At 36.3% G+C, this 24108-nt stretch overlaps 1 protein-coding gene across 4 annotated transcripts; it reads left to right on the top strand.

Annotated features, from left to right (window-relative positions):
- Nucleotides 1-462: 462 nt before the first annotated feature.
- LOC105700649 (serine protease inhibitor 28Dc) lies at nucleotides 463-23406 on the top strand. 4 transcript variants are annotated; one of them, XM_012426693.2, is made up of 7 exons: nucleotides 463-529; nucleotides 1868-1973; nucleotides 13438-13691; nucleotides 15303-15632; nucleotides 17300-17556; nucleotides 17632-17761; nucleotides 19344-23406. In XM_012426693.2, the coding sequence occupies exons 2-7, from the start codon at nucleotides 1946-1948 to the stop codon at nucleotides 20319-20321; spliced, it is 1977 nt and encodes a 658-aa protein (XP_012282116.1). In that variant the 5' UTR covers nucleotides 463-529; nucleotides 1868-1945; the 3' UTR covers nucleotides 20322-23406. The 4 variants fall into 4 exon arrangements, with proteins under 4 accessions (XP_012282116.1, XP_012282117.1, XP_012282118.1 ...); XM_012426694.2 differs by having other exon boundaries at nucleotides 471-706; XM_012426695.2 differs by having other exon boundaries at nucleotides 471-1973; nucleotides 19344-19762; nucleotides 19835-23406.
- Nucleotides 23407-24108: the final 702 nt, after the last annotated feature.

Genomic DNA, 24108 nt, shown 5'->3' with positions numbered 1-24108 from the left:
CGATTGATGATGATTTCTGATGATGATCCAGTTTGGTGGACAGTTTTATAAATATTTTGACGTTTTTATGTATATATGTATAATGATCCTTCATAGCACCTTCATTTTATCAAACTGCTGGTCTTTATTAGGTTTTGCAATGGTTTAACGCAAGACATGTACTTATACTCCGCATAAGAGCTATCAGTACGTCAACTTCGCGTATCAACATCAAAGAAAAATCTTGACAGTTATTTCCGCCCATTCCCCAAATAAATGCGATAAACAGATTTGGAAACCGCAGAGGCGCATTCAGTCGAATGACCCATGAAAAACTTCCGGTGCTTGTTCACCGCATGGTTTCCGCCTCGACGTATTCCGCAGCGCTTTATCTCCGGTGCCAGCGATGTATAGGATTTCTCCTCGTGGTGGGGACCGAAGAGCGGTAAATACGAGTGCAAGTCAATACGAGAGGCCAGTCGTGTCGTGGCACTCCGGTTTGCCGACTCTTCTGCACGGGAACTGGCGCGATCCTTCAGAGTTTGCAAAGGTTTACCTTGACCGGCGGCAGGGCTCCAATGGTTCCCTATAATAGTCTCCATCTAGGGACTTCCGTTATCCCGATTTTGAGAACCTCCGAGTGGCCCTTCAGTTTGGAACTTGGGGAATTTTGTGTACTGAGAGTCTTTTGCACGAGAAGTGGCGCGATCCTTCAGAGTTTGCAAAGGTTTACCTTGACCGGCGGCAGAGCTCCAATGGTTCCCTAGAATAGTCTCCATCTAGGGACTTCCGTTATCCCGATTTTGAGAACCTCCGAGTGGCCCTTCAGTTTGGAACTTGGGGAACTTTGTGTACTGAGAGGCTTTTGCACGAGAAGTGGCGCGATCCTTCAGAGTTTACGAATGTTTACCTTGACCGGCGGCAGGGATCCAATGGTTCCCTAGAATAGTCTCTATCTAGGGACTTCCGTTACCCCGATTTTGAGAACCTCCGAGTGGCTCTTCAGTTCGGAACTTGGGGAACTTTGTGTACCGAGGCTCTTTTGCCCGGAAACTGGCGCGATCCTTCCGAGTCTGCAAAAGTTTACCATGACCGGCACCAGGGCTTTGGCGGTTCCCTAGAAAAGTCTTTACCTAGAGATTTCTGTTACTCCGGTTTTGAGAACCTCCGAGTGGCTCTCCAGTTCGAAACTTGAGAAACCTCGAGTACCGAGACTCTTCTTCACGGGAACTTACCTTGCCCGGCGCCAAAGCTTCGACGGTTCCGCAGAGAAGTCTCCATCTAGGGACTTCTGTCACCCCGGTTTCAAGAACCTTCAAGTGGCTCTCCAGTTCAGAACTTGGAAAATCTTGAGTATCGAGACTCTTTTGAACAGGAACTGGCGCGATCCTTTCGAGTCTGCAAAAGTTTACCTTGAACCGCACCAGGGCTCCGACGATTCCCTAGAATACTCTCCATCTAGGGACTTCTGTCATCCAGGTTTTAAGAACCTCCGAGTGGTTCTCCAGTTCGGAACTTGAGGAACCTTGAGTATCGAGACTCTTTTGCACGGAAACTTTACCTTGACCGGTGTCAGGACTCAGGCGGTTCCCTAGAATACTCTCCATCTAGGGACTTCTGTCATCCAGGTTTTAAGAACCTCCAAGTGGCTCTCCAGTTCGAAACTTGGGGAACCTTCAATATCGAAACTCTTTAGCTAGGGATCTAGTGCAATCCTTCAAGTTTGCGAAAGTTTACCTTAACCGGTGCCAGGGCTCCGACGGTTCCCTAGAAAACTGTTCATCTAGGGACTTCTACCCCGGCTTTGAAAACCTCCCAGTGGGTGGGTCGCGCTCCCCAGTTCTGAACTTGGGAACCCTTCAATATCGATTGATTTCATTTCATTCAGTGGGATTTACAAGTCGTGCGTTGTTACGCTGATGCGAAGACCGGATCATAATACTTTCGAGGTTTCGGCTTGAATTCCATGAGAACTGATCAGAAGAAAATTATGGGTAAGCACAAATGAAGATTTACATTGTAACGTTTTTTGGATGACATGGTAGATTTGGCTGAAAATTTCATCCCAAGATCGTTGACACAATATGGCATTTAGGTTTTCTAGAATACGTCACGTAGATCACATATTAGGTATAGACCCCTAGTAGCATAGAATAATTTCTAAATATTTCTTTGTAATCTTTGCTAAATATCTCAAGCGACAGATTTTTTAAGATTACTTGTAGATTTCATTCGAAGGTATTTGAAATATTTCTTGAAAATCTCAATGACATATTTAGTTTCAATAATTTATAAACACATAGAGAAATATTTTTTAACTTATTAACGTAATAAAAATACATTTTTCACTTCACGACTATTATCGGACACTTCATTTGGTATCAAAAAACACGAGAAATTTTTCTAATATTTTCGTTCCGCTATTTCATTATGGGAGCAAAACGTGTGAATTTGATTTTAAATATTTTTAAAACGTGTATAATATATTCGGCGGGTAATATTTAAAAAATACTTGTATTACAATGAAACGTTTTGTATATCTGGTAGAAAAATATGAAAACACATGGAGGTGATATTATATAAATATTATAGAGATAATATTCTAAAGTAAACGTTTGGCAAATATTTCAAATGTCTGGTAAATATTTAAAAAATGTACGATATTCGTTAAATATATAGAAAATATAGGACAAATATTTTGTGCTACTAGGGACTTAATTATCGTTAATTTACATCAATTACTTGTAGCCAATCGTGTCTGCGATTGGGTGCAGGTATGCATTAGCAAAGATATTGCCAATTGATACAATTTCTATTCCTTACGTTTATTCTTCTACTGAAAAATCTTTGATGGTTCTCCAGGTCTCTATCTAGGGACTTCTGGTACCACAATGTCGTGCGTGTGTGGGAATGTCCGAGTGGGCGGAAGTGACGCAGCAATCGCATCCTTTACTTGGGAATTTGGAGTACCGCGTGAAATGCGTTGTGTATAAATTAACCTTTTCCTCTGTTCAGTGGAATTAATCAGATTGAATAAAAAATTTCGTTTGTTTTCGGTGAATTATCTCTGTGTTTTTCTGCTATGAATCACAGAGAACTTTTTGTTCAACCGAATACAATTCGGATATGGTTACGCAAAAATATAGAATACAAACACAGAATCTTGATTTCTACTTGATTTGGGTACATCCTTATTAAGGTGATGTGAAAGACGTCGAGGAACTTGACCGACGTCGGTAAAGAAGATTTTTCTAAATACCTACGTTGCCCTTAAAAAAAAGTGTGTAATTCGAATCGACTATTTTGAGGGTATTTCACTTCACCTTAACACCATGTAATGAAATTTGATCTCTGTTCAACATTAACAAAGGTGCTTAATGATGGTGACGTTTTAAACGAAATTTAAATTGAAAAAAAATGGATAAAAACGGGTAAAATATTATTAATGAATATTATCCTCACCTGTGTATGTATAATAAAATCTGCTCAATATTGTTTGTATTGTTTCCTAGTTTGTTATAGTTTCTGATATATCCCGATTTTGTAACGTAAGGACTGACATTTAATTTACCTATTCATTACATAAACATCGAGCCTTTCTTGACTTTCTGATGGTCAGTACAGATAAGTCCTGAAACAATTACTATTCACTTTTTAATGTGCGACCTTCGTTTCTTTTCTCCTGGGAAATCACAACTGCACTTGGCATCTTCTTTCGACCTCGGACCTATAGTCACTATGATAACGCAACTGATAGTATAGATTTTCAGAAAATCGTTATTTATGGATTTTCAGAAATATGAAAAGTTGCGCAAATATGCTCGCATAGTACTTTGTAATTGATTTACCTATCACTTTACATGATGAGAAGGAGAGATCCCTTGACATTTACCTTTATGACCAAAGAAGTTCAAAGCATTTTTCTTACCTCGATGTAATTACTCAGCAAGTACCACTGCTGAGTATATTAATAATGTATAAATTTCACATGTTTTTTTTAACAAGAAATATTCTTATATAGTTCTTTAAATGTGAATGAAAGGATACTCTCGATTGTGTCGATACCTAGGAATTACTTATTTTCTCTGCACCTTATTTTAAACAATATTCATCTAACATATTTTATAAAAATAGATCGTTTCGTCTTCCTTCGTATTGATAAAAGCGATATCGTCGAATCGACGTATAGAAAAAAAAATGTAATGCGAGAGAAAGTGAGAAAAAAAATAATGCTTTAAAGTGGCCTTTTGCAAACTATTCATTTTGTTGGCCTTCTTTGAAAAACAAATGTTTTTAAGGCTGTAAGGTATAGGATATAATCTTACTATGCTAAAACGATGGTAATACGAGGTCTCGGAGTGAAAATTTAGTTGCCACGTAAATCACAGATGGCGCAAGGTGTCCCTCTGCAGTGAATTAGGGCCTCGGAAATCATGAATTCAGAGGATTTCTTCAATTTAACTTCGATTTTTTTATAATTATTGTACAAAAACGACAGATAGAGTATGCCATTCAGTACCCAATATAATTCGACACAGCTGTCAATATATAAACGAACGTCGACAACCTAGGTATTTAGAAAAATCTTCTTCACCGACGTCGATCAACTTCCTCGACGTGTTTCACTTCACCTTAAGACATCTTTCTTATTTTATGACTGGCATTTTACCACGTGGAGTTTCATAACGTTTATATACGCTTTGATTTCTTAAGTTTCACTTCGATTTTTTTATAATTATTGTACAAAAACGACAGATAGAGTCTGCCATTCAGTACCCAATATAATTCGACACAGTCAATTGTCAATATGTCAACTGTCAATATATAAACGAACGTTGACAACTTACCATAGGTATTTAGAAAAATTTTCTTCACCGACGTCGATCAACTTCCTCGATGTGTTTAACTTCACCTTAAGACATCTTGCTTATTTTATGACTGGCCTTTTACCACGTGGAGTTTCGTAACGTTTATGTATGCTTTGGTGCGCAAGGCGTAAGTAATTTATCTGGTGCATCTGGCGATGGGATGAGTAATGGATGATAATAACGAAGTTGCTTAACCTCGTAATCTTAATAACTTACCCTAAATTGTAATTAATATGGAGTCATTGTGAAACGTATTTGCTCACGCGCTGAATGTTATCCTATTCTTTTGCAATAGTATATGGAAGAAAAAACTGAAATCCCTACCGTATAAGAAAATATTAATAACTTCAATATGATGATAACAAAATTATCAATACAATGTTTCCTAAAATGTACAATTTAATTTTTTCATGTCTGAGTCAAGCTTGGTTGGCTAAACTTGGTCAATGATGTACAATATTATGCAAAAAATTCGCAGTGATCCAATTGTTGTTTAAGGTATCTAATTTTGGAATTCCTAAAACAGTTTCTCGTTAACATTTCGTTCTTTTTAGTAATTTCAATTAAATTTTATGTCACGTTGTATGTTTTCATTCGTAAATAAATGTATAAGTTACATCCTTCCACGGTGAATTTGACGAAATTCAATTGTCTTAAATAAGAAACAAATATTTTTGAATAAATGGTTCAGTTTATGCAACCTTATCCTATGTTATGCGATGAAATATAATGACTGTTTACACTAGGTAACGGCAAAACAATTTTTATGGTGCATTATTTACGTACTTATACTGTTACTCACTTTATGGCGCGTTTCTGAGCACGCGTTAAGTCATGACATTTATGTGCATCTTAATGAGTGACACGTGGGTAATTCGTACCAATGACGTCACTGGTATCATCGAACGGTCGTAAGACCGTGACTAATATCACTGACATGCGGCGACGAATGATAATTAAGACTGGGAAATTACGTGTAGTTCGATTGTTCCTCCCAGTAAAAATAAGTCCGGGGGATTTAAGAGTTCAAAGTTTGTTTAAATAATCATTACCGAAATCGGTGAATAACAGTAATGATGAGAAATGTGACTCATGATGGAAAGTACGCACTTGAGGAAATTGCGTGAGAAGAATTACTATGTACACTCGGAAGTTATGTTACAAATACTTAAAAAGTATGTGTTATGATGTAATCAAATTAAATATTTGGACTTAATAACATTAATCGGTTTCTTGTCGTTATTAACTCTGATTGAAAGTACGCACTCGAGGAAAGTGCGTGTGAAAAATTACTATGTAAACTCGGAAGTTATGTTACAAATACTTAAAAAGTATGTGTTATTGTGTAATGAAATTAAATATTTGGATTTGATAACATTAATCGGTTTCTTGTCGTTATTAACTCTGATGGAAAGTACGCACTAGAGGAAATTGCGTATGAAAAATTACTATGTAAACTCGGAAGTTATGTTACAAATACTTAAAAAGTATGTTATTATGTAATAAAATAAAATACTTGGATTTGATAACATTAATCGGTTTCTTGTCGTTATTAACTCTGATGGAAAGTACACACTCGAGGAAATTGCGTGCGAAAAATTACTATGTAAACTCGGAAGTTATGTTACAAATACTTAAAAAGTATGTGTTATGATGTAATAAAATAAAATATTTGGATTTGATAACATTTTTCAAGCGAATAAAACGCTGATATAAAGTGAAACATACAAGTATTCAACTTTTAGTATGAACTATTTGAGCTACTTTTGCAATTAATTCTTAAATTAAATGTATTAGGCTAACAATTAGTTTCTGTACGTTGAAGGTGTTCTTTTTTGTGGAGTAGCCATTTATGATCAATATGTTTACGGCATTCGCTAACCTGTCCTTATCTAGTGGATAATTCCAGTAATAGATGATAATGGGTTGTAATTGTTGCGAAATTCACGCAATCTTCATCGCGAGAGTAATTTCGAAATTACAGGTTTATAAGAGTTACAAGAGTGTAAAGTACGAACGGAATAATTGTTATTGCTTCAAATTCTCCGATATAATAACTTATGTGGGTAAAACTTTCGAAAGAATCCTCTTACATCGATGAAAAGCAGATTAAAAGTGTCAGAGTTATCGACTGCTCATTTTTTAAATAGAGTATCATTTTAATAATAAAGGCATGTCGTGACTGCGGTATTAAGATCATAGACATGTCAGATGAATTACAAAATCGGGTCGCTTTCACTTGGGAATGTAATGTCACGATTTCGTGATTCTACGAAGGGGTCATCTTCATCTTTTATCTTCCTTACTGTCCATTGTCTAATATTATTACAAAGAAAAAGTGTACATCTCTTTTGGGTAATTCATCGATGTGGTCAGATGACAAGTGTTACATATATACATAAATGAGTGACTAGATAAAATGTAATATTGGTTCCTTTTCCTTTTTATGAAAACGAATTTTTCTTATTAAAATTCTTTATTATTAAACATATTATTATAGTCATGTAAAATGAAATTCTGTATAAAAATGGAACTCGCTATATCATTCGATAACGTGAAATCTTAGGGATAATTTACTAATGTATTAGTATGATTTGATTAAACTTCTGTAAGTTATAATTTATTTAAATTGGTTCGTGTAAATTTTGTCGATGTTAAATTTTCAACCCATAAGATAAATTATTTTGTATTTTCTCTTCCCAAAATATTTATTTGTTTCTAAAATCGGATAATTCCCTATTCGAAGTCTAATGGTTGAATGTAAATATGAAAAAAGTTCATGTATTTTATTAACCATACTGTGGCAAATTCGGTTATTAAATATTATATCAGATTACGGGTTTGACGAATCCTGAATTTTGCGTTCTTTACCTCAAATTATTAATTTGGTTAAAAAGTTACGACTAACAAATCCTCGTTTTCTGATTTACTGGTTAATGACCGCAAATATAACCTTCGATGGTGTATAAATAGATAAGGATAAGCTATTGTGGATTGGAGCAATTACAATGACAGTGATGTATTGTTGACCATTTATACATCTGCACGATCAGATAATGAAATGTCTATTTCTTTTAGCAATTGCATAGTACCATTCATGTTTCGAATACAATTCACGATCACGAAATCATTAAATTGCTTAGACTCCTTTTTTTTTTGCCATTGTTCTCGCACAATGAAATAATCATTTTTAAATGGAGACCTCGATTCGTTCCAACATTCTACTGGCGAAATCGTAAAATTTTAATGAATTCGACGTCATGAAGCTGTTAGTACAGAACATAAAAAATAGTTAGTTAATAAAGATGAGAGATATACTTAAATGTCTATGCGACAAAAAATGTTTTAAATTATGGAAGGGTTTTTAATTCCAATATTTCATGAAATATAATTCTTATTCTTGAATGTGCGACTCAAAAATAAAACAGTAGGAATTTATATAATATTAAAAATATAAACCAACTCATTGAAGTTTATGTGCGAGATGTGGACGCTTTGCCAAGACTCGGTAACAATTATTAAAAAATGACCAAATTATTCGCGAGAAACCTGAAAATCGTGAAAAAGGTGCTCCCCACAGGGACAACAATTTTGAGCAAATTTGTCAACCGATTGAATTTAACGAGTGCTCGTTTTAAACATAAAACATTAACATGTGTTTATATGGGAGCGATGTTCAATTAAGCACCTCCTTCCTAGTTAAAAGAACATGCAAATTGTGTCGTTGCATTTTTATTATATGAAAATGACCACTTATTAAAAATTGCTCCCATATAAACACGCGTCAACATTTTATTTTTAAAACGAGTACTGGTCGAATTCGATCGGTTGAGAAATACGCTCAAAATTGTTGTCCTTATGGGACCCTTCGTTTCGTACTACATTTCGACATATGGTCGAAATTCGTCTGACCGTGCAGGCAATATTGGACCAAACGTCGGGCGCCTTTAGACGCTCTTAGTAGCAAAAGGGTTAATCGTAAATTTCCATGGTTTTAATCAAACGCGTATCTCCCTCACACTCCGTGCTTTCCTTCAACTTTTATTAATTGCCACGTACGATGTTATTTTTACATTTTTCCAAATTGCGCAAAGTAAAAAGGGTGTTACAACTTTCCGCTTTTTGTTTCGCTACAAAGTGTAAACATTTTTTACAATTGTGTGAAAACATTGGTTCAGATGATAATGTATGATTGATGATTACATGAAATATTATAACCAATAGTATTTCATTATATCAATCGCAGGAGTGGTGAGCGGCCTTAACCCTTTGGCTAGGAAGAGCGCCTAAAGGCGCCGGACGTTTGGTCCAATATTGTCTGCACGGTCAGACGAATTTCGCCCATACGTCGAAATGGCTCCGTGTTCAAAAGGTTAAAGCTCAGTTTCGTAATATATTTGGATGAATCATTTAAAACGGGAGACAGCGTAAAAGTTATTAATTAAAAAGCGCCAGATTGTCGCGTCGGAAATGGTGCCTCGCTCTGTCCAAGGGTGATAAAATAGTATTCCTGTGGATTATGTCACTGTTTCCCGATCGGTCATATCAAATTGTATCATCGGTCGTCGGGTATGCAAAAATAAAACAGGTTTGATGAAAATTACTGATTGGCAGTCGCTTTGCACCGTGGATATCGCGCAAAGTGCATCAGCGTGCATCAGCGCGCATCAGAATGCATCAGGATGCACCCACAAGAATGGCGCGTCACGATTCGATTTTTATCACCGTCTTGATAAGATCTCCCCATGACACGCGAGTCACGAGCATCGTCGCGTCTTCCCAAGCATTGACATCGCGGCGGTAAATTGACTTGACCGTTATTGCTTTATCGGGAATACGTCATTAACTCGTCCCTAAATAGACTCGACCCTTTTCAATTATTGCGCTACTATTGTTCATTGTTCTATCTCCCCGTTCGTGGAATTGCGTACCAATCGAAAGTTATTACTTTTCTTTCGGAGAAGAATGCCTTCATGTTCTGAATTCTGAAATATTGCAAATTTATAGTGAACATTCCGAAAGAGATCTTGACACTCATTTCATTATCAGATTACTATCAGATTATACGATGTAAAATTGCGTATCAATCGAAAGTTCTTACTTTTCTTTCGGAGAAGAATGACCATGTTCTGAATTCTGAGATATTGCAAATTTGTAATGAACGTTCCGAAAGGGATTTTGAAATTCATTTCATTAAGAGGTTACTATCAGATTATACGATGTAAAATTGCGTACCAATCGAAAGTCATTACTTTTCTTTCGGAGAAGAATGCCTTCATCTTCGGAATTCTGAAATATTGCAAGTTTATAGTGAACGTTCCGAAAGAGATCTTGACATTCATTTCATTATTAGATTACTATCAGATTATACGATGTAAAATTCCGTACCAATCGAAAGTTATTACTTTTCTTTCGGAGATNGATGGATGCCTTCACCTTCTTAGACGGCTGTTCAGAATTCTGAGATAATGCAAATTTATAGTGAACGTTCCGAAAGGAATCTTGAAATTCATTTCATTAGGAGGTTACTATTAGAGTATACGATGCAAATATAGAATGGTTAAAGGTGAAATGAAACCCCCCTCAAATCAGTCGATTCAAATAAGACACTTTCTTTAAAAGGTATTGGACCGAACAGTCTGAAACGTTGGCTCATGACTCGTGAGTACCTAGGAATTATCCTGATGACATCCAATTATTGAAGACTAACATGACAAACTTTAGTGCCAGGACAACTGTACGATAATTTAAAACATTCTAGTAATATAGAAACTCGCACTTGAACGGAATAAAGGCAAAAAAATGTGTCTTATGCCCTGTTATGCTAAAACGATGGTAATACGAGGTCTCGGAGAAAAAATATAGTTGACATGGAAATGACAGATGGCGCAAGGTGTCCCTCTGCAGTCAATTAGGGCCTCAGAAACCATGAATCCAGAGGATTTCTGAAGTTCTACTTCGATTTCTTTATAATTATTGTATGCAACGACAGGTGGAGTATGCCATTTAGTACAATACCCAATATAATTCGATACAGCTATCAATATAAAAACGAGCGTCGGCAACGAAGGTATTTAGAAAGATCTTCTTTACCGACGTCGTTCAAGTTCCGAGCCGTGTTTCACTTCACCTTAACTCGTCCCTAATTACATTGTATGCAAAAGTTTTTAGCTGTGAGTCTGAGCAGGATGTGAAAGTGACTTACGCAATCAAGATGATGCTACTTAGGATGTGTTACATGTAACGAAACATGCATTCCGATATTGACAGTCAATACCGTGATTGGAATTTGTCCTTGTCAAAGTGCTGGAAAAAGACAACTCGTCATTGTATATGAAAACTATTAATTATTAGTAAAGAAAATAAGTCAAAAGTGTTCATGAAATAGGAGTTTTGTCTGAGGAGATATTTTTTGCGATGTTTCATTAATATTTTAAGTATTTTCATCTAATTACTGGATGAACTGACTACTACTGAGCATCAGAATAATTTTTTTCTGTAAAGTGCATTGTAAACGGTGTAGAATAATATCATTGTAAACACCTCAGGGTGTGGATAAAAAAAAGATGCATGAAGCACACCCACACTTCTACAGGCATATATAGAAGAGTGACGTCAGTTGATTTTAATAAGTACTTCGGCTAATCTCAATGATCCAAAAAATACACACTTCAAGTACGTCATTTGTAACATGCATTGTAAACGGTATAGAATAATATAATTGTAAACACCTCAGGGTGTAGATAAAAGAAAGACGCATGAAGCACGCCCACACTTCTACAGGCATATATAGAAGAGTGACGTCAGTTGATTTTAATAAGTACTTCGGCTAATCTCAATGATCCAAAAAATACACACTCCCAGTACATCAATCTTTCTCAAAAGGAAGCCACTTTCACCAAAATGTCACCATTATTTGCATAAGTATTCAGAGTTGTATAAGTCCGAAATTCCCACGAACACTTGCGAATTTCGAAATGCCAAACGAGATAAATAACTCGTTACATAAACATACTTTTTCGCGTGTAAATACCGAAGTAAAGTGTTTTTTATAAAATTCGTTTTACCCATTAGTTCGAGATAATACAGTTCGGCAAATGACTACGGTGGTACAGAGAATACGCTATAGCGAATAACTATAGTACACAATGTTACTACAATATAATGGAAAAAATTAATACAAATTAGGAATATATTTAAAGTTCTCCTTAAATTCGGAACACCGACTATGACGTCTTCACTCTTCCTGGTAGAAGTTAAGAATAGGAAGTGGCAAAAAACAAGACACCGTTAAGGCCAGCCAAGTTGAGGTTAGGATAAGGTCTTGGATCGGGATCAAGGTCTTGTCATGCACAATCGCTCTGCTCGTGATAGTCACGCTCGATTTTTCCGAAGAGACCTCTTTGAGTGGACGTCCTTGGCATTCGCCTTTAATGAAACGATTGGTCGGTTCCATCGAGATGATATCAAATGCGCCGAGAAATTAAATCGAGGCCGATAAATTCAAATTCATCTATACCCTTTTTGGCGGTTTTGCCGTTTTGAATACTCAAGTGGTAACGTAAGCTGACGCGTCCCGGTACCGACATTTATATTCATGTTGAAGTCTTTTACAGTCTACGTTGATAATAATACGAACTGAAGCGTTCTATATGTCACTTCAGTAAAGTAATGATGAAAGGATCGATGTAAAACTGTAAAAATCCTGTGGATACATTATTCTGCAGACTGTTTAGGACCAATATCGCCATCTGTGACGTTTAGCTGCATACTAAATCTCCTCACATCACTCGGTAAATAAATATTCAATAAAAATGGATTTCTTGAAGAGTAGAGTATCGAAAAATATTTTTACTTTTCAAGGCTCAACTGAGCATTGATAAGTGAATAATGTATTAAACGATATAAACGTCATTTTCAAAACTAATGTGGTAACGTAAGCTGACGCGTCCCAGTACCGACATTTATATTCATGTTGAAGTCTTTTACAGTCTACGTTGATAATAATACGAACAGAATCGTTCCATATGTCATTTCAGTAAAGTAATGATGAAAAGATCGATGTAAAACTGTAAAAATCCTGTGAATACATTATTCTACAGACTGTTTAGGATCAACGTCGCCATCTGTGACGTTTAGCTGCAACTAAATGTATGCTCTAAAACACGTGTTAGCCACGAGACAAGCCAGTATTCCCTTCAATCGTTGGTGAGAGTATTTTCCATATTTCCCCATCTGACTCTGTAATATTCCATTTCTACGGTATTCTAAATTGTTCAAACTAGGTCCTGAAGCTCTTCGTCTTTGATTGCAAGTCTCTAAGAAGCGTAAAAGATGGACGTGCACCGGCCACGCCATGTTGGTTCTAGCCCATGATAAGTAAATAAATTTTTCACGAAAAATGAAACATGATAAGTTTCAGGACCTACGTCGGGGCATCCATATTCACGTGGTAAAATTTGAAACGAATCGGTACACCCAATTCGGAGAATACTTTCACCAACGATTTGACCTCTCAGATATATATAGGCTGACTTTCATATCACCTTAACTGTATTATTAAAATTAATGGTCACACGGATGTTCACAGCCATGAAGACGGTCGTGGTCCTTTTGGGGTTCTTGTCTCTGACGAGGGCCAATCTAGTCTTTCCGGACCAATTGGAGAACATGAAGACGTCAACGATCCATCCTTACTTTAGTCCAGCTGCTGCCCAGGCTAAACAAATTGGACAGTTTAAACATGGTTTAGTGCCAGTTGTGCCCATGGCTTCCACCGCATTTTCATCGTCTGTAGCTTCCGGATCATCTACGTTTTCATTGCAACAACCATGGGGTAACCATGTAAGTATGTCATTTTTACCGACCTCGATTAACGAAGGGGGTACCACAAGGAATATGAAACGTATGTCATATATGTGCCCATAATTATGAAAGTGGTCTAAGTCATATATTTTTTGTTTCGAAATTACATTGAATTAATTTCGTTTGAAATAACATGGCGTGAAATAACTGATAAACTTATTTTTTTTTTTATTTTGACTTAGACCACTTTCATAATTATGGGCACATATGACAATCAGTTTGAACTGTTGGGGGTACCACAAGGAATATGAAACGTATTTCATATATGACAATCAGTTTGAACTGTTGGGGGTACCACAAGGAATATGAAACGTATTTCATATATGACAATCAGTTTGAACTGTTAAACTACTGATATTGAGGAGCTTCATGTAGAGAGCGACTACTATATCGTTAAGTTGATATGAAAGGCGCTGAAAATTTTAATCCAGGTCGATAAATTAAAATTCATCTATACCCTTTTTGGCGGTAACGTCATTTTGAATACTCAAGTGGTAATATAAGCTGGAGCGTCCTGTTACTGATATTTATATTAATGTTGAAGTCTTCTACAAACCACGTTGAGAATTATACGAACTGAAGCGTTGCATATGTCATTTCTGTAAAGTATTGATGAAGAGATCGATGTAAAACTGTCGAAATCCCGTGAATTCATTATTCTAACGACTGTTTAGGACCAACGTCGGCATCTGTGACGTTTAGCTGCAACTAAATTTATGCTCTAAAACCACGCGCTAGCCCCGAGACAAGCCAGCATTCTCTTGCAATCGTTGGTGAAATTATTTTCCATATTTCCAGGATCTTCTAAATTGTTTGAGCATTTTAACATTTATAGTCCCTGCATAAGGGGTGGTACACTGAAATTGTTGGTTCAGTAATTTTGCGTAGACACCGTGTTTGGTGGGAACGTCATTTTGAATACTCTAGTGGGAACATAAGCTGGCGCTTCCTATTACCTACATTTGTATTTATGTTGGTCTTTTACAGTCCACGTTGAGAATTATTCTAAGTGAAGCGTTCCATATGTCATTTCAGTAAAGTAATGATGAAGAGATCGACGGAAAACTGTAAAAATCCTGTGAATACATTATTCCACAGACTGTTTAAGACCAACGTCGCCATCTGTGACGTTTAGCTGCAACTAAATTTATGCTCTAAAACCACGCGCTAGCCCCGAGACAAGCCAGCATTCCCTTGCAATCGTTGGTGGACTTACTTTCCATATTTTCCCATCTGACTCTGTAATATTCCATTTCCAGACTCTTTTACATTGTTCGAGCATTTTAACATTTATAGTCCCTGCATAAGGGGTGGTACACTGAAATTGTTGGTTCAGTAATTTCATATATATTCAAGTAGGTTTTACTTAGTTTTAGAATTATCTCATAAAGTTTTTGAAAATGGAACCCAAGAGAACCGAGTCCGGTAAATCTTGTTGGATTGTTAATCCGTATAAGGATGCAATCAGCTCAATATTTCACGTGGGAAAATGTGTCACAGGATATGCAGTTTGAGTAAAGGAGCACGCGACTTTGATACAGTAGAAAATATTTCTGCAAATGTACATCTAATCATTTATATGTTCTCTAGGTAAACGCAATAATTACCAGAGGTGTGGAGAAGTTCGCCTTGGACATGAACCGGGCTATAGTGAAAACTGGAACCATCGGTAACGACACGAACGTGATTTTCGCACCTTTGGGTCTGTCTGGTGCTCTGGCTTTGGTCCTTTTGGGCTCTGCTGGCAGAACCTTTGACGAAGTGTCGAGAATCCTCGGACTGGAGACTGGGGTGGACATCTCGAAGAATTCCGAGATCGTTCATCAGATGTTCGGAGTGCTGGTAGCTGCTGTCAATGCAAAAGATGCAGATAATTCCACCAAGCCACAGACGTCATTTGCCAGCGGAATTTTCGTACAGGTTAATGCACAAAACGCTTACGTTACGCTACACAGTAAAAATCAGTATACAATTAAGGTGAAGTGAAACCCCCTTCAAATCAGTCGATTCGAATACAACACTTATTTTTAAGGGTATTGGACCAAACTGTCCGAAACTTTGACACATCTAATCGTATAATAAAAAACGTACAATAAAAAAATAAAATTGATCATCTAAGAATTGTCCTGACACATTGAAAATTTGGATTTTTGGAAAAAATTCTTTAACTTAGCCCAGACCAGAAAGAAAATGGCGTCGAGCTATCATATTTCAATCGAGATACAATTATCGAAGGCTCTGATATGAGAAACTAAAGGGTCAGGACAATTTTACGAGAATTTAGAACACTCTGGTAATCGATAAACTCGCATTTGAACGGGATAAAGGCAAAAAAAGTGTTGTATGCGCTTCTATGCTAAAATGATGGGAATACGAGGTCTCGGAGTGAAAATTTAATTGACCTGGAAATCACAAATGGCGCAGGGAGTCCCTCTGCAGTCAATTAGGGCCTCAGAAAGCACGAACCCAGAGGATTTCTGGAGTTTTACTTTGATTTCTTGATATTTATTGTACGAACACGACAGGTGGAGTATGCCATTTGGTAAAATATCCAATATAATTCGACTGTCGATATATAGGCTGACTCATATCACCTTAATTCGTAGAATCATTGCAAATCGAGTCATTTCTCTACAAGGTGCAATGTACTGCAAATTGATGTAGAGATTTTATCGCCGTAATGATAGGAAGAGTCGATTTGAACATCACGTTTGAGAAACGAGGTATTAATTAGCGCTTAAGATATTCAGTGAAGAGGTTGACTAATGATATAATACGTTTCAACAAAGTGCATCTCAGTGAAAAGGAACTTAGTACTAATGAATTGCTTGTCATAAGTGAAAATAGATGAAATTAATTACCAATTACAATATAGACTGACATTAGGCAATTAGGATAACATTATACATTTGAATATTCTCATAAAAGAGTACTTTAATGAGTTACTAAGTTTCGTTAGTCTATTTGCACTGAAATTTCGTAAAATAATGTTAAACAATTCACGATGGTACTCACGGTTAAGAAATTGTCACAGATATTATTTCATCGTTGTTACTGGCATTATAACAATGCGAAAGTTTCTTTCTTAAACTAAAATTAATTGATTATCTTCTGAGTTTTATAGAAATTACTGCAAAAATTGGCAGAATAAGATTCTACGAATTACTGTACAAAGATATGGAATTTTACGTAAATTAATACTCTTTCTATGAACAAGTTCATTCATTTTCAGAATGTTGTATACTTACGTAAATAAAAAAAAAAGAAAGTAAGTTGGCTCGAAAGAAATCACAGGATTTGAAAACTCCAGAAGTAACATTTTCGTAGGGCGGGAAGAGACAGCTTGAACGTATTTTTTAAATTTTTATTCTTCTCGAATTATCATTAGAAATAAATGAAATTGAAATGCCCACTCTAAAACGCTATTCATGTCGCATTAGTTAAAAAAATTAATTAACGCTATACATGTCGCGTTAATTAATTTTAGTGCACAATATATAAATTTCTCCCAAGTTTGTACAATTCAATTTGCCAATAATAAGATATTGTTTATTCGGTTTATACAATGTACGTGCATACAATTGTAGGATGGCTACCCGATCCGTTCCGAGTTTCGGAAGATCAGCAAGGACGTATACAAGAGCGAAGTGATCAATTTGGATTTTCATGGCCATCCCAATGAAGCGAAACAAACCGTGAACAACTGGGTGAAAGACAGAACAATGGGAAAAATCAGGTCGATTTTGGACGACAATCCAAGCCCGATGACTAACGTCATTATCGCCTCTGCTCTGTACTTTAAAGGGGAGTGGAACCAACACTTCATGACTGATGCCACTAAAAGGTTTGTAGTTATCACTCAAGGTTCCTTCTATCGACAAGGTAACTTCATTTAGTTAATGCTAACATGCACTCACAGGAAACCATTCACGACGTCATCGGGTAAAATCGTCGAGGTCGACATGATGTACAACGGTGGCGATTTTCCCTTCTTCGAGGACAAACAGCTCAAGGCTAAGATCGTCGGTTTGCCGTACAAAGGCCGCGAGGTATTGTCACTTTCCTTCCTAAGGTAACTTTGGGTAATAAGGCCCACCATGACTTGAAAGACCCGTAAGAACTAAAATATAAAGGCTTTTGAGAAGGAGAAATGAGATGAGGGGACAGGAACAATGTTTATTTCAGGTACAAACTATGAAAAGAAAATATAGTTCTAAACAAATACGTAATTAAAAAAGGAATGCAGGATGGGGCTCCTAGGCTTTGTTCCTAGAACGTGTAGGTAATAAGGCCCATCATGACTTGAAAGGCCCGTAATGACTAAAATATAAAGGCTTTTGGGAATTAGAAATGAGCAGAGTGGATACGAACAATGTTTATTTCAGATACAAACTATGAAAAGAAAATATAGTTCTAAACAAATACGTAATTAAAAAAGAAATGCAGGATGGGGTTCCTAGGCTTTGTTCCCAGAACGTGTAGGTAATAAGGCCCACCATGACTTGAAAGGTCCGTAAGAACAAAAATATAAAGGCTTTTGGGAACGAGAAATGAGCAGAGGGGACAGGAACAACGTTTATTTCAGGTACAAACTATGAAAAGAAAATATATTTCTAAACAAATACGTGATTAAAAAAGAAATGCAGGATGGGGCTCCTGGGCTTTGTTCCTAGAACGTGTAGGTAATAAGGCCCACCATGACTTGAAAGGTCCGTAAGAACAAAAATATAAAGGCTTTTGGGAACGAGAAATGAGCAGAGGGGACAGGAACAATGTTTATTTCAGGTATAAACTATGAAAAGAAAATATAGTTCTAAACAAATACGTAATTAAAAAAGGAATGCAGGATGGGGCTCCTAGGCTTTGTTCCCAGAACGTGTAGGTAATAAGGCCCACCATGACTTGAAAGGCCCGTAATGACTAAAATATAAAGGCATTTGGGAAGGAGAAATGAGCTGAGGGGACAGGAACAATGTTTATTTCAGGTACAAACCATGAAAAGAGAATGTAGTTCTAAAGAAATACGTAATTAAATAAGAATTGCAGGATGGGGCTCCTAGGCTTTGTTTCCAGAACGTCTAGGTAACAAGGCCCACGGACATCAATGGGAGAATGCACATTAATTTGAGCCATAAACATTGTCCTTTACTATATGGTGAAAAATAAAGATGGGCCTTGCTCCCCACATGGGCTTTATTATCCAAAGTTACCTTACACGTGTTTATCATTTCATCAAATTTTCTGGTTTAAGATTCTCCAACAAAGATTGTTTAGTCAAAATGAGAAATCTTCCTCACATAATTGATTCAAGTCATTTGTTACATTATCGCATGAATCTATTGTTGGCACTGCAAATTAGACAATCAAAGTGAAATTGGATTTCAAATGCAATAATGAAGTACCTAGCAATAGTCAACAGCAAATGTTAGTACCTTGTTACACGAATCTCAAAGAAAAACGACCACTCATTTCCTCCTATCTTTGTGTGTCTAACCATGATACAAGGGCACAGCGTTATTGTTATCGTATACTAATTATGTTATCAAACATGTGTCGTAGTCATCGATCAATTCTGCCGACGTCAATTTTGCAAATGAGTAGCGAATTAATGAATAATTCTCTGAAATGTAGGTGACCATGTACGTGGTGCAGCCAACATCTAAAGATATTGGTGCTCTGTCCGCATTGACGTCAACCCTATCAGTGGACGTACTGGAACATTTGATAAAAAGCGTGAAGACCGAGACGTGCATCCTGGGTCTCCCCCGAATGAATCTATCAACGACATTGTCCCTGAACGCGGCCCTGGAGTCGCTAGGCTTGCGATCCCTCTTCGACGCCCAAACAGCTGATTTGAGTCTTCTGTCACCTGGCTTGAACGCCCCACTGCAACCTGTGGCAAACTTTATGCAGCAATCAGAGTCTAATCCATTGGTCCAACAACTGTCCAGCCAAGACAACTTCGTCTTCCCAAGGTTCCGGGACGACTCCGACGACAAAACACCGACGACCCTGCCTCTGGGTAGGCCAGTTAGGCGAAACTACTTCAGGTACGCGGATGAGGTTGGTCGGTACAGAGTGCAACAATGGGCGAATGGTTTCATCATCGAGAGATTCCGTAGAGAGGCTGCTGGGAGGCTGAAGAGGAGCGAACCGAAACGGAAGAGTGCATACGAGGTGCCCAACATCACTGAAGGCGATGACGATGCCAGGATCAAGGTGGTCCCCCTTGAGGAGAATAAATACCGCTTTGATAGACCTAGGAGGTCCGCGACCTTCCCTAAGAAAAGGCAGGTCAGGCCCATCGATCAGGACTTCCTGGACTGGCTCAACACTCAGAACTACCCCTCTCTTGGGCTGGACAAGCTGAGGAACTCTGGTAACCTGCCCAATCCCAAGTTATTCGCCGAGAATGTCTTGCACAAGGTGGAGATCGAGATCAATGAGAGGGGAACTGAAGCTGCGGCTGCTACCGCAATTTTGCTCGAAAGAGATGGCAGCCAGAAGAGGCTCGTTGCCGACAGACCTTTCTTGTTCTTTATCAGACACGAACCTTCTGGGCTTCTTCTCTTCTGGGGCACCGTTAACGACCCCACTTCCAGAACCTAGGGATTTTATCTGGGGGCACCGTTAACGACCCCGCTTGCAGATCCTAGGGATTTTATCTGGGGCACCGTTAACGACCCCACTTTCAGATCCTAGGGATTTTATCAGGGATCGTTAAAGTGAGACGTTTTAGGATGTAGGGCTGATTACAAGGAAGGATCTCTAGCGGGATTGTCGTGGAGATTTTCCGGAATCTCGATGAAATAGGGATTGTCTATTAGATGCGGAGGTGATGACATGACTCTGGTGGTGTTATTCTATTTGTTGAATCCGTCACCGGACATGAGTCTAACTTAACATATATGTAAGGTTTGACAAAAGCCTCTTTTATCGCTTTAGAGACGATCCGTTGAACTATCAGGGATCGTATTTCTTTTGTATGCAGATATTATTGCTTATTTATGGTATCAATAATGTTTCCTTATTTGTTTAATGTTTCCCAATTTTCCGGAATCTCGATGAAATAGCGATTGTCTATTAGATGCGGAGGTGATGACATGACTCTGGTGGTGTTATTCTATTTGTTGAATCCGTCACCCGACATGAGTCTAACTTAACATATATGTAAGGTTTGACAAAAGCCTCTTTTATCGCTTTAGAGACTATCCGTTGAACTATCAGGGATCGTATTCCTTTTGTATGCAGATATTATTGCTTATTTATGGTATCAATAATGTTTCCCAACTTTCCGGAATCTCGATGAAATAGCGATTGTCTATTAGATGCGGAGGTGATGACATGACTCTGGTGGTGTTATTCTATTTCTTGAATCCGTCACCTGAGATGAGTAACTTAACATATATGTAGGGTTTGACAAAAGCCTCTTTTATCGCTTTAGAGACGATCCGTTGAACTATCAGGGATCGTATTTCTTTTGTATGCAGATATTATTGCTTATTTATGGTATCAATAATGTTTCCCAACTTTCCGGAATCTCGATGAAATAGCGATTGTCTATTAGATGCGGAGGTGATGACATGACTCTGGTGGTGTTATTCTATTTCTTGAATCCGTCACCTGAGATGAGTAACTTAACATATATGTAGGGTTTGACAAAAGCCTCTTTTATCGCTTTAGAGACGATCCGTTGAACTATCAGGGATCGTATTTCTTTTGTATGCAGATATTATTGCTTATTTATGATATCAATAATATTTCCCTATTATCCATCGATGGTATTTATCCTATAAATCCGTTGAACTATCAGGGATCGATATTCCTTTTGTATGCAGATATTATTGCTTATTAATGATATCAATAATATTTCCCTATTATCCATCGATGGTATTTATCCTATAAAAAAGAAGCCTCAAACAATTTATTCTTTTATAAATTGTACAAGTATTCGAGGTTAAATTGAAACTCATGGGTAAACATGATTTTTAAACGATATATTTTCATGTATAAGTACTTTTCAACACATGGAACATGAAGACGATTGTTTATATAAACAGGCTTTCCTCTTACTTTGTTCTGCACCTTGTTTCTATATCCAGATATTTGTTTTTATTTACCTTATTTATTTAATCGACGATTCTTTAAATACTAGGCATAGTTCTATAACAGTTAACTTTTTTTGTTCAATATTCAGTTTTCAGAATATAAATACATGAAAAAGTTGATAAAATGGCGGATTAAATTAACTGATAAATAACAGATTCATTTAAGTTGGAGATCCAATAAGATTATTAAGAAACTATTATCAAAATACAATCATTGATTGAACGGGTAAATATTGTCTGCCATTATTATGTAATAAGTAAAGTTTGCGGTTTTTTCGATGCAGCGAACTCAATCTAAAATTACACATATTTTGTTTATTCCCTAATAGTAAAAAATCCAATTAAAGGAAGAAAGAATAGAATTAGTGGAATAATACAATTGGAGACGGAGATCAGAAAGATTGGTGAATAATTACATGCGTGAGATTTATTTCAATTTTGATTATACTGTACTCTATGTGTTTTAATGCATTAATACATAAGTAGAATCTAACAACATTACTTACAAAAATGATCAACTTATGTCCGAAGTACGAAGATCGAATATAAATAAGATCACTGTATCAGAAAACATTAGGATTGCAGAATATGATAATCTCGTTACTTGTAATTAAATCGCACGATAATGAGTTTCGTCTTCAAAAAACCTCAACCTCGAAAATATTTAGGTACTCAAAACGTTGTGACGAATATTACACAACTATGTACAGTATAGTAATCATTTTTTAATTAAGTTAATACCAGTGAATAACAATACATCAAAAAAATGATATCCATATCGGATTAATTTCTTTCGGTAATTGCCATAATTTCAGATCTTTGGAATTAATTTTCTGAGTTAACAATCAAGTTTACATAATCTTAAATAAAATCGGTTTACAGTAGTTTGTCACCTGGTTTGAGTTTATATTTCGAAAATTGTGCAAATTGTAGGTGAATACAAGTATGACCGACTTACATACATAAGTACATACTTACATGTGCATAAGCCTGATACAGACCAGGTAAATGTTTGCACTATAGGCCACTTGTTACTTTTTAATTTTCTCTTTTTTATTTACTTATGCCATTTCTTATTTATTTTTATTTTTTCTACCAAATGTTTATTATTTTCAATTAATGCCTATTGTATGTTTCTCCCTATTGCGTGGAAATAATATTAAGAGACAACTTTATACTATGTTCGTTAACAGTACTACGAGTGAGAATAAAATTGTCTAAGATTTGACGAATTAGTTTAATTAATTCATATTGTGATGTGCACCCGAGGCTTCAGTTTAAGCAATTGCTATAACATACTATTGTCAATAATAAGCGCAAAGTTGTGTATTTAAGAAATGTTGTTCCGCTTATTAGCGCATCAATATTTTAAATCGTTTAAGAAACAATTAATGAGCTTGGAGTTATGTGTACAAGCTTTACTATTTTATAGGCATTAATATTTTCAATTGCATGCAAGGCGTATTTTTAATACCCCTCCATTTTCATCTGCATAATATGTCATTTTATGATGGAGACTGTTTCACATTTTTGAAACATTGTCGTCATCCGATTTATCGATAATTAAATTATTTATTACACTTCAATGCAATAAATTATTTCATGCCACTTGTTGTTTCCATAATTAGATACAGGGCTCGAAGAAACATAGCCCTAGTAGCACAAAATATTTGTCCTATATTTTCTATATATTTAACGAATATCGTACATTTTGTAAATATTTAGCAGACATTTGAAATATTTGCAAAACGTTTACTTTAGAATATTATCTCTATAATATTTATATAATATTAGCTCCATGTGTTTTCATAATATTTTTCTACCAGATATACAAAACATTTCGTTTCATTTTAATACAAGTATTTTTTAAATATTATCTGCCGAATACATTATAAACGTTTTAAAAATATTTAAAATCAAAATCACACGTTTTGCTCCCATAATGAAATAGCGGAACGAAAATATTAGAAAAATTTCTCGTGTTTTTTGATACCAAATGAAGTGTCCGATAATAGTCGTGAAGTAAAAAATGTATTTTTATTACATGTTCATAAATTAAAAAATATAATTTCTATATATGTTTATAAATTATTGAAACTAAATATGTCATTGAGATTTTCAACAAATATTTCAGATATCTTCGAATGAAATCTACAAGAATTCTTACAAAAATCGGTCGCTTGAGATATTTAGCAAAGATTACAAAGAAATATTTAGAAATTATTCTATGGTACGTGGGTACCCCACCGTGGGTCGCCACTGGTTCTTTTTCTTCGGCACGGCTTCGG

This window comes from Orussus abietinus, unplaced genomic scaffold, assembly GCF_000612105.2.
Source record: "Orussus abietinus isolate OABI.00-Male unplaced genomic scaffold, Oabi_2.0 scaffold311, whole genome shotgun sequence".
NCBI classification, from domain to species: Eukaryota; Metazoa; Arthropoda; class Insecta; order Hymenoptera; family Orussidae; genus Orussus; species Orussus abietinus.
Note: the sequence above shows the minus strand (reverse complement) of the source record. Positions and strands in the feature narration are given on the sequence as shown.